Source organism: Mytilus edulis, chromosome 2 (genome assembly GCF_963676685.1).
Source record: "Mytilus edulis chromosome 2, xbMytEdul2.2, whole genome shotgun sequence".
Classification (NCBI taxonomy): Eukaryota; Metazoa; Mollusca; class Bivalvia; order Mytilida; family Mytilidae; genus Mytilus; species Mytilus edulis.
In genome coordinates this window covers 81,851,933-81,864,657 of record NC_092345.1, presented here as the reverse complement: position 1 = coordinate 81,864,657, position 12,725 = coordinate 81,851,933, and the positions used below count along the sequence as shown (strand labels likewise).

The window sequence follows — 12,725 nt, the reverse complement described above, 5'->3', positions numbered from 1 at the left end:
CGCCGTAGTTAAGTGAAAGTGAAAGCGGAAGTCTCACTAAAGGGGGCGTAACTCAATTCAGTTGATTCTTTACACCCACTAAGTTTTAACTTATTCTTTTGTCATGAGGCGATTATTGTTGATATCCAATTCAACATTATATGACGGAGGATATCTAGGACATTGTAAAGAACAGATAAAACAATTTCTCTCTGAGTAAATACAATTATAAGTGTTAAAAATTGTACAAAAAAAAACAAAGTGAAAGTAGAATTCAGACTCAACCATAGGCATTTAATAAGGTAGCCCAAGGGATTTCAGTATTGTGTATCGCTGTTTTTTGGGGGTTTTCAACACTGCAGTGCATATCTTACCTAGTTTTGAGAGAATTTATTAAAGCTCATACAATTTGCATAAATATAACTTAATCAGGCGCGGATCCTGAAGGGGGGGGGGGGGGGGGTTTCCGGGGGTTGGAACCCCCTTTTTTTTTGGCCGATCAATGCATTTGAATGGGAGCATATAGCTGGAACCCCCCCCTTTACTCTGGGTTGGGAACCCCCCCCCCCCCCTTTTAAAATGGCTGGATCCGCCACTGTTAATTGTACCTATGTAGCACTGAAGCCTTTTCTTCACTAATAATTCAATTATGTTCTCCAGAATATTAAGTACGAAGATGTCAAAAACAGTCTGAGAAAAAGGACGAACTTGTGCAATGCCAAAATTATAAATTTTTTATACTATAAAGGTGTACAAATATGTACATGATGTATGTAACATATTCTGGTGGACAATATTCAAAACAAAATCAATGTTAGAAAAGATATTGAGATTATTCACAGATCTCACTACAGTCCTAAATAAATTGATAAACAGTTTTTTGTCCAAGTCATTTGGAGTGATTGTGAAGGTATGAAAATTCTATCTTTTAATAGATTGAAAATCTGTATTTGTAGTTTTAAAGTGTAATCTTTTCAGTTCAGTTATTCATAATAAGTTGCAGAATTCAATTCAAAGGGGATTCTTGCTGCCTAAATCAGAAATAATATTGTTTTTTCCTTCTCTTTGTAGCAAAGTTAAAACTGTGTTGTTTGTTCCATATGCACTTCATGACAGAGATTGGTATGCTGGAAAGGCTAAGGAAGCATTCACATCTTTTGGTAAAAATTTAATGGAAGGAGAAAGAGCATAAGAGTATTGACTACAGCCAAAATAATAACATGAATTATTCCAACTCTTGTACATGCATTTGAAAAAACATGAAAAGTGCAATGTTTTTTTGTTACATTGCAAAATAAATCTGTCCATTTGAAGAATCTACCAATGTCCCAATAACTAACATTTTCAGTAATTAAGAATTTAAGAATAAGAAGACTTTTCAAAATAAATCTTGTCTGTGTGTAAATGTTTATATTAATGCTTTATAAATATGAATGTATACTGTATACTTTAGTGAATGCTCATCAGTGAAACCATATAAGAGTTATGACACACTTAGCAAAACCGATTCACAAGAAAAAAATGGTATGTTTAGACTCTCATCCAATTGAGGCCTCAGTGAACTAGCACTTTTGATTTCTATTTGAATCATATACCCCTGATATATATATATATATATGTACATTTAATCAGATATCACTGATATATATATATACATGACCCCTGATATATATACATATACATGTACATTTTATCAGATACCCCTGATATATACATATACATGTACATTTAATCAGATACCCCTGATATATACATATACATGTACATTTAATCAGATACCCCTGATATATACATATACATGTACATTTAATCAGATACCCCTGATATATATATATATATACATGTACATTTAATCAGATACCCCTGATATATACATTTACATGTACATTTAATCAGATACCCCTGATATATACATATACATGTACATTTAATCAGATACCCCTGATATATACATATACATGTACATTTAATCAGATACCCCTGATATATACATATACATAAAATTGAGAATGGAAATGGGGAATGTGTCAAAGAGACAACAACCCGACCAAATAAAAAACAACAGCAGATGGTCACCAACAGGTCTTCAATGTAGCGAGAAATTCCCGCATGTACATTTAATCAGATACCCCTGATATATACATATACATGTACATTTAAGAGTTTTTCTAGTATTATTGTGTTTTAGGGTTGCTGTCACATTGATATATACCCACATCTTTCTTTTCCCACTAAAATCGTATTGTTTTTTCTACCTCCAGGATATGATGTACAAAGTATTCACCAACAGCCAGATGCTTTAGGAGCAGTAAATCAAGCTCAAGCCATATTTATTGGTATTTATTGTGAACCAAATTGAACATTTCCATAGATTCACCTGATAACTACCTGTCCATTTAAACTTTTTCCAATTGAACAAATACAACAGGTATTGTTCTCTGTATAGTTTATTCCCTCAGACCTTTAAATTTCTTCTAAGAGAAATCTATCACTCATTGATTAATCTACCAGAGTAAAAAGTTATCTGCTAAATTGATGGAAATTGCATGTTTCACATAAACAAAAATGCCTGTGATTTGATGTTTATTAAAATATTTTTTTTTTAATTTGTCCAAAATAAATAATAATTTAATCATAAAAAGTTTGTTTTAAAAAAAAAAAGTGTTGTTCGTATGAAAATTTGCATCTTTTAGTTTTTGTTTAGTTATAGAATACTTTTTAGAAGGTCTTAATATATAAACATCAACATTTTTAGGTTTTTTTTATCAATTTTTTTTTTCGAAATAGGAATAATGTTGATTTTTTGTCAGAAATCAACTTTTATTAATGTTTGAATCAGTGTTTGCATTCAACAGATTGAAAATATAATACATTCAAACTCATATACAGTTTTTTATAAATAGTAAACAAGTTATTTCCATCTAATTTAGCAGTTAATTTTTTACTCAGGTAGATTAATCAATGAGTGATAGATTTCTCTTAGAAGAAATTTAAAGGTCTGAGTGAATAAACTATACAGAGAACAATACCTGTTGTATTTATTAGATGGGACAATAGAACTGCCAAAATTTTAAATGGACACGTAACTATCAGGTGAATCTATGGAAAGGTTCAATTGGGTTCGCAATAATATATTCCTTTATCTTATATTTACTACCAAAAACTTATTACTACCTTCCTTGTAGTAGTAGTTCTTAGAATGCTCAGAACATGCAAGAAACATTAGTTATTGATTAACTTAGGAAGTTCAAATCCATTATAATATACACTTAATAACTGAACTTTTTATATAATTAACTTGCTAAAAAGAGATGTGAAGCACCATCATGATTTCCAAGTTAATAGCATTTTTTCAATATTGCTGATTTAACCATCCAGGAGTCATGCCATGTAATGAATACAATTTTTTTTCTAAATTATTTTCCTTTAGAGAAACCTTTCTTTTTTCTGGATAGTATACCTCTATGATAAAATATATTTGTTTCATGAATTAAAGTCTCTTAAAAAAAGAAATTCCTTTTAAAAATAGAACTATTATTTTTGGTATTTCAATTTCCTATTGGAACAAATTCTTTTGGATATATTAACTTTTATTTGTATTTATTTTTGTTCTTTACCAACAGGTGGGGGTAATACATTCCGACTTTTGAAGACACTTTATGATGAAAAAATTGTGGAAGCAATCAGAAATAGAGTTTTAGAGGTAAGGAATTTATAGACATAGTGCACTTTAATTTTATTTTTAAGTAACAGCTTTAAATGCTGATGACTGTATTTGATTTTGTTACTATAGTGTACTTTAATATTATAGTGTAATTTAAAAAATTTAAAGTACCAATTTTAAATGCTGTTTGACTGTTTTTTATTTTGATACCGGTACTAAGAAAACCTGACTGTTTATGCCTGATTTTATGTCCCAGTAAAGTTTTTGGTCAAGGTAGTTTTTGATGAAATTGAAGTCTAATAACTTGAAACTTAGTTCCATGTTCCCTAATATATGATCTTTCTAATTGTAATGCCAAATAAGAGTTTTTACCCCAATTTCAAGGTCCACTGAACATAAAAATGATAGTGCCCATTGGGGCATCCATGGATACTTTATTGTATTGTTATGGTTTTCACTATTCTATGATAGATTACCTATATTTTTTAAAAATTTATTCCTTAAACCCAATGAAGACCCTCATTGATATACTCTTTGTTTGTAGGATGGCATACCATATATAGGGTCTAGTGCTGGAAGTAATGTAGCAACAGACAGCATCAAGACAACAAATGATATGCCAATAGTTTATCCACCATCATTTGATGCCCTCAAACTGGTACCCTTTAACATCAATCCACACTACATGGAACCAGATGCTAATAATACACATATGGGTGTAGGTATTGACTCCAATCAGAGATACTGATAATTTACAATATCAATGGATATAATGTGAACATAGGATTCTGTTATAAATAAACTTATTAAATTAGTATTGGAGTACATATATATATAAACAACATATATGTATGATCATTTGTTGTTATACTTTGTAATAAACTGGTGTATATATATCTTGTCATTTAAAAAAATATAAACTACCTTCTGGACAGACAAATTATATTTTGTAAGCATTACACAAAAAAATGGAGTTTTATGTAGTTTTGCTTGGTTCTTATTTTTTTTTTATTTTTCTAATATTTAGATAAGAGTATGTTGTCATTGTATATTTTGAAAAAAAACATGTAAATTAGTAAAAGTAAGTGTTGACATGCTCATTGTTAAAGAACTCTTTACAAAAATCACAAGGGGATGGTTCCCATTTGTTAATTAACATATTATCTTTCTAATATTCAGAAAAGTTTTAAGATTGCACAGACAGTTCTGCTATAGATATCTATCAAACACAATACAACCCTTTAATTTTTGAGACTATTGAAAAAAGCATTTCATTTATAACTATTGATTTTTGATTATGGAACATTTAAGTCTGTTTTTTCATATTTTTATTAAATTTTCATAAATAAACATTAATTCCCCGAGGGTATCACAAGCCCAGTAAACAGTACTTCTGTGCTGAGATGAATTATCATTGATGTGGTTATATCAATAAATTAACTGTTTACAAAACTTTTTAAATTTTTGAAATACTAAGGCTTTTCTACCTCAGGAAGAGGTAACCTTAGCTGTATTAGCAAAACTTTTAGGAATTTTGGTCATCAATGCTCTTCAACTTCATAGGCACTGTTTATTATGTGTATTGGTATATATACTATATTTTTATGCTCTTCAACTTCATACTTTGTTTGTCCTTTTTAACTTTTTTGGAATAGAGTGTCACTGATGAGTCTTTTGTAGATGAAACACGCATCTGGTATATATACAACATTTAATCCTGGTATCTATGATGAGTTTATTTGTTATTGGATTTGAAAGTAGCCTTCCATGAAATTATCGTCTCAGCTTTTTTTTTAAAACAGTTAAACTATTGCCTTGTTGCAGATTTATTCATTGTATAGTTTTGCCAGACAACAAAAGATGAAAGGTTTTAAGGTGGTACCTAACACTTTCACTAAAATTAATTTGGCTCGTTTAATAACTTTAATTTTGATAAAATTTTGACAACTTATTTACTTTGACCCTTTAACAAAAATATAAAAATTTCAAAAAATGTGAACCAATTGTTTTGTCAGAAAAATTACACTGGTTATATAGCAGTTTGACAAACACCAATTTTGATCTTTGTGAAGCTTATTATTCCCTTTACAACACAACGTAATTAAAACGTTTAGCTGACTTTACAGAGTTATCTCCCTGTAGTGTTAGGTACCACCTTAAATGTGAACTTATTTTCATTTCAGGAGACTAGAGAACAAAGAATTAAACAATTCCACGAATATGAAGATTCTCCTCCAGTTTTGGTAAACTTATTTTGTTAGGAACCAGTTTTCATAAGTTATTAGTATCAGAAGTCCATTAGAACAACTGATAGATTTTTAAATAAATTAGAAGAAGGGAAGTGATTTAAAAAAACCACATTTACTTATTTTCTATCCTTGTATGATTTCTTCTTTATGTTGTAGTTGGCATGTTGTTATTATCACAACCACCCTGACACTACATTCTGTAGTTTTTATTTTCCTTTAAAATATTGTTGTTATCAATAAGCTTGTAAGATCACTTTCCCACTGGTTTACCCATATAATTATCTTACTTTGGAAAACATGAATACTATCCATACTGATGAGCCTTTATGAATTCAACTGACTATTTGAATGCACAATCTAGTAGCCCTTTTCACAAAAAAATCTTAAGTGTAAAATTAATCTTACAATAAAAATATTTAGTTGAATATTTTAGACTTACGATAAATTTTACACTTAAGATTTATTGTGAAAAGGGCTTCAGTATTTTGAATTTGATTTTTCAATATGAATGTAAATACTAAACTTAATAATTTCTGCATTTTGAAGTATTATAGTAATATGTGTTAATCATTTTTAAGGGGTTACGTGAAGGATGCATGTTACTTGTAGAGGATAAAAAAGCCACACTGCTGGGAAAAACAGATGCCAAACTTTTTGTCAGGTACATAATAAAACAGGTTTTTTTTTTGTATGCAAGATACATTGTTTCAGCATGAAGATCGTTACATGTTGTTGTGCCAGGATTATACTGACAATAATTCTTTTAGTAATAGCTTTCATTCATTAATTTCACTTGTATTTCCAGAATTTTTCCTCATTAAACACGTACTACTTACTTTCACTTTTGCACAGTTGCTTGTTATGTCATATATTTTCTTTAAGTCATATTTTATAACCTATCTTTTATTTTTTCATTTTAAAAATTTTATCTCATAAATTTTTTTTGATTCACAAGAAAGAATTTTTGCACGATTGGTAGTTTGAAAAACTGCAGATTGACCCACACTTTTTATTAAATTTTTTGGAAAATCATGGGAAAATCTATATTCTGACAGAGTATAAGAAAATTCTATCTGATGAAATATATACCAATGATCTTCCTTAACCATAAGCTGTTCCAAATGATAATGATCTTTTATATATATTTATTTTTTCAGAGGAAAAGATCCAGTGGAGTATAAAGTTGGATCAGATATGTCATTTCTGTTACAGTCTTCATTGTGATGTTAAACAAGATAACTGTTAAATTAGGTTCAGAAAATCTAGGCGTGTTTGTAATAAAAATATATATGGTATTGGTTACTTTTATTTTGTATTGTCAAACTTCTCAATACTGTTCCTTTTAAAGAAGGAGGTATGAAATTAGAGCAACTATTTGGAACCTGAAATTGTAAATAAATGAAGTCAATTGTAGTATACCTCTGTGTAATAGAAAATAGTTGAGCCATTCAAATTTATGTATATTTAATTGAAAAAAGTTCATATAATTTTGATACTTTAGTTCCAAAAGTCAACTTGTGATGTCACTAAGAAGTCATATGTGATTTAAATGGTCATTTCTTTCTTTTTTTGAACAAAATAGATAATAGCAAAGCTTAACCAACCTCCCCCCACCCCCCAAAAAAAGAAAAGAAGATATACAATGTATGTATATTTTACACATTTTAGGGGAAAGTTTTCACTCATATCTAAATATTAGTGACAAGACCTCAAAATATATCTTTTTAGACTTTTTTTTGTTTTTTGCAGTTTTGAGTTACATTCAAGACCGGATGCAAATAAATAGACAAAATAAAAAATCCCAATGTATGACAGTCTAATATATTTTACATCGGATTATGTCATTTGGTAGTGATAATACTTTTTGATTTACATATTCAAGGAGCCAAAAGTGGTATGATAGTGATATTTATCAAAACACATTCAAATTAAGTCTTTTAAAACCTTAATTTTCAACCTTGACATAGGGGTAGTGATCTGGCGGCAGTAGAGCGTTAGCCAACTTTTTAAAAGCTTAATATTTTAGAAGGTGGTAGACCTGGATGCTTCAAACTTTTTATATAGATGCCTCATGTCATGAAGTTTCCGTCTGTCACATGTCCATTGTCCTTAACAACATTGTCATGGTTCAGTGATAACTTGAAAAAAAAGTTGTAATTTTTTTTAGTGTTAATTTCTCTCTTATTATGAGTAATAGGATAACTATATTTGGTATGTGCGTACCTTGCAAGGTCCTCATGCCAGTCAGACAGTTTTCATGTGACCTCAACCTAATTTTTTATGAATCATTGAATGAGGTTAAGTTTTGGTGGTCAATTCCATATCAGATACTATAAGCAATAGGTCTAGTAAATTTGGTGTATGGATTATTGTAAGGTGCACATGTCCAAATGGCAGGTGTCATCTGACCTTGACATCAATCAAGATTGTGGATAGACCAGGAAGATTTTTTCTATATATATAAATACCAAACCAACAAAGTTAGATCTGTAAGACGTACTTATAAATATCATTATTTCTGTGACTGTATCTTACATTAATTTGTAGGATCCTTTACTATAGATATTTCAGCTGATCTGTAACTAATCCATCTTCATGCCTTATATATCATGTACTGTATTACAACGCTAGATTAAAACTGACGAGGAAAAGGTAACACCTGGCCACCGAAAGCTTTATTTGTGAAGCCCAGGTGCTCCGAGTGGACTAGCGTGCCGGATACAGTGCAGGCGATTTTGTGTCACGATATCTCAGTAGCATAAGAAGGGGGGGGGGGGGGGGGGGCTATTTTTTCCATTTTTTAAGGGTTTAATATTTTTTCTAGATGTTTCAAATTTTTAATTTTTGAAGAGTTTCAAGAAGAAATTTTCAATTGCACAGTATTGCAAATGACTTAGCATTTTGAATATGAAGTAGATTGATATGTACTTATCGTGAGCATCATATATTGTGTCAAGCATGCTCTGATACAATTGTCACTGGCATTGGTGAACAAAAATCAAACGTAATATAAGTTTTGATAATATCCTGGGAAAACAAATTTTTTAACCAGCAAATATAGTCTTTTTATTTTTATTTTTCTTATTTGACCTGCCAGTAATCACTTTTTAAGTCCAAAATGATAAGGCTAAAAGCTTAAATTTCCTACTTGCGCTATAATGTCATCAATCAAGATTTATATCTTAAATCGGTTGAACAATTATGAAATTTTCAGTCCCATATCTCTTACGAACCGTTTTTGTATCCATAAAAAAAAAAAATCATTAAAGTAACTTTAACTTTTGAATGACCTTAGCCTCAAACATTTCTTCTATTACCTTATTTATTACCCTTCTTTGAATTACTTTTATTTTATTTAATGTCAGGTATACTCCTATATCATTTTTTCATTTTCACTGCATCAGTTAATTTTATTTTACCATTTAAATTATTTCATTCAAGGACCACTGACAAGTCTTTTGTAGACGCAACACGCGTCTAGCTTTCAAAATTATAAGCCTAGTTTGTTTGATGAGTTGAAAATTGAAATAAAATTCTTTCCAAGCAGATACATAGGTTTTCTTCCTTATGGCTTTAAAGACGTGTAATTGTCTGATGCAGGTTCTCTACACTAATCAACGAACTTCAAACGTTTAAATATACTTTCTGTTTTTACTTCAAAACTCCTGTTCAGGTTGAGTTATTTATTTTTGTGGGTTAAATGCATCTTCTGTGACCCATTTTAGATCCATCAAATGTTTCACTTGGTTCATCAAGAAAACATCTTTATTCTCTATCAGTAACTAAAAGTTCGATCATTGGAGGTTTTGGGAAACCTAACAATACACTTGGAAGTTTTTTTTTTGGGTTTGAGAAATACATGTAAATAATCTTATATACTCTTTAGACTGAAAGACAAACGGAGAGGTTAGCTGGTTGTAGTCATTCAAGGGGAGATACGTTAAGGATGGTACAATCACTTTAATTTGTTCTCAGATGAATTTTGTTAAAACATTAGTTTTTTGTACATCACCAGTGCTATCCTTTTGTGTTTATCATGTTATTTAAGAACAATCCGTGAAAATGTATCACTCGAAAGTAAATTCGTATGTATCTTGTGTTCAGTCAACCTCATGATAGTACTAATATTTAAAAACAACACGTTTGTTCACACATCGTTGTCAATATAATGGAAAGTAATGCGACTGCTATAAAATTGAAAGATTCAGCTAGCTATTAAACCAGGTTTAATCCACCATTTTCTTCATAATAAATTTCATGTACCAATTCAAGAATATGACAGTTGTTATTCATTAGACTAAATTTGTTTTGTTTGAGCTTTTGATTTTGATTTGCCATTACGGAATTTCAGTTTTGAATTTTCCTTTGGAGTTTTGTATTTTAGTTATTTTACTTCTTAATAATAATAATAAAATGTTAAATAAAATTAACGGTACCAACGGTTCTGCAGCAGATATCATTTTGGTGATCTCCAGAGCCAAAAATATTTAAAACACCAAAATCAAAACTAACCAAAAGTAAAGCAAACCACCGACAAATAATTAAAATTATGCATAGCGGAAACACATTTCCTACTTTAAATAAACTGATTTTCAAACAATGTTATGACAGCAAATTTCATTCAAATAATATCTGAAATTTAACGCCAGTGCCGATGAACTGGCTATTGGTTCAGAATTTTATTTTGTCGGTCATTATGTGCACCTCGTTAACTCTTGAATACCAGTATGAAGGGTTAAATAGTGTTTTTTCTTGCCCATAAGGTACTGGGAAGTCATTTCTTAACTCTGACGAGTCTTGTATTTTTAGGTGGTACCAAACATTTCAACTTAAATTACTTTGACCTGTTTAATTTTCATATAATTTTGTCATCTGTAATACCCTATTGTTTATGGTGTAATACCTCGTAATTTTCTATTCTATTTTTTGTTTTACCTATTTTTACTTTATTTTTTATACTAGGAAATTTATTTTGTAAATTGAGGTAATTATTCTTTATTCGCCTATTTTGTGGTTATATTCGAGATATATGTCCTGACAGGTACTTAATTTCTTGTGGAAATTGCAGGTAAAATTTTTATTGTTACCTGCCAAATTCATTCAGACATGCTAACATTTTTTGGTCTCTTGTGAAAAGTTGTCTGAACGGTTATCATACCACATCTGATTTTTTTTATACGTTGATAAAAAAAACTTGGATAATTTGCGAGCAATCAAAAGATATAAACTGTGATGTAAAAATTGACAATAATCTCGAATAATAACACCATGGATTTAATATATATATAATAAGATATCTTAGTATATAAATCATGTATTACACTAACAATATCCGTTATAGCCATAATTATACTTTCAAATGACATGGTATTGACCAATATGACGCTCAATTTTGCCGGAGATGGTTGATCAAGTTGTTGGATTGACCCCTGTTCATTGCCTTCAAGGATCATTGTGTTACAGCTGAAAAATGTCCAACAAAATTGCTCAACTAGAAGAATCGGACCAAAAAGTATTTTACAATAAATTTTGGGAAACGATGAAAAATAAAAAAAAGATGGCACTGCAGAAGAACATGATCAGAAGGGAATATCAGAGAATTGATGTAAAACGTGTTGTACAGACGGCGTGAGTCGGATCACTTAGAATACATTGCATTCAAAATACCCTTGAATGCTACATACTTGATGTGCAGGAAAAGTCACAAAGTCAACATAAAAAGCCAAAACAATCCTAAAAGTGTATACATGAGCTTTCAATTTATCATTGCTATGTTCAACATATAATATACTAAATGTAGCTTTCGATTTGCATGGTTAATAAACATTATTCATTCGTCTACTAATTTGATATGAGTTTAAAAGATTTCGTATTTCAGGGTCGTTAAAATTGTGTGTGCACTTCTAGTAGTTTTGTAATAGGAACTAGGGATACATTTGAAAATTTTTAAAAAGGTATGTAAAATGTATAAATACATAACTAGAGATATTCATGTTGTATAAGTTTTGTTTGATACAAGAATGAAGATTAACAGATGTTGTCGAGAAATAATTGTGTTTCTAGACACTATGATCACATACTTTTCTTTAAGCCTAATGTGTTTGAACACATATCCCTTCATTATGTAAAACATGGACACTAATTATTACACCAAGGATTTTATACATTTGATGTGACATCTTACAATATAAATCCTTGATTATACTAGCAATATCAGTTCTAGCCATTATCAAACTTTCAGATGACATTGTATTGACTAAAATTACGTTCCCTTTTGCCGAAATATATCCCGCCACTCTTTTTCAATCACTGTTGTCGAGCCTTCGACTTTTGTCGAAAAACCTAGACAAAGCAATCCTAAATTCTGTCGTTGGCTTCTATCCCATCGACCTACAGATAAAGGATACAACAGATACAGTTAAGTCGGCCTTATATCTTGACTTACCTCTAGAAATTGACAATGAGGGTCGATTGAAAACAAAACTTTACGACAAAAGATGTGATTTCAGCTTTCCAATTGTGAACTTTCCATTTCTAAGTAGCAACATTCCAGAAGCACCTGCATACGGGGTATATATCTCCCAATTGCTACGATATTTCCGTGCTTGTATTTTCTATCATGATTTTCTCGATAGAGAGTTGCTGCTCACAAGGAAGCTATTAAACCAAGAGTTCCAAATGGTGAAGTTGAAATCATCACTTCGTAAATTATACGGACGCCATCACTAGTTGGTTGACGGTTATGGAATTACGGTTTCACAAATGATATCGGATGTGTTCCTTAGGTCGTAACTACAACCCATTCCCTTTCATGAATGTGACCTACCAAATTA

At 30.3% G+C, this 12,725-nt stretch overlaps 1 protein-coding gene across 1 annotated transcript; it reads left to right on the top strand.

The window, feature by feature from the left end:
• The first annotated feature begins 32 nt into the window (after positions 1–32).
• Positions 33–7,187, top strand: LOC139513137 (alpha-aspartyl dipeptidase-like). The gene is made up of 8 exons (XM_071301368.1): positions 33–195; positions 1,051–1,139; positions 2,241–2,315; positions 3,603–3,682; positions 4,188–4,361; positions 5,827–5,886; positions 6,471–6,553; positions 7,050–7,187. Exons 1-8 carry the CDS (start codon positions 104–106, stop codon positions 7,114–7,116), a joined length of 720 nt encoding a protein of 239 aa, XP_071157469.1. The 5' UTR covers positions 33–103; the 3' UTR covers positions 7,117–7,187.
• The last annotated feature ends 5,538 nt before the right edge of the window (positions 7,188–12,725 follow it).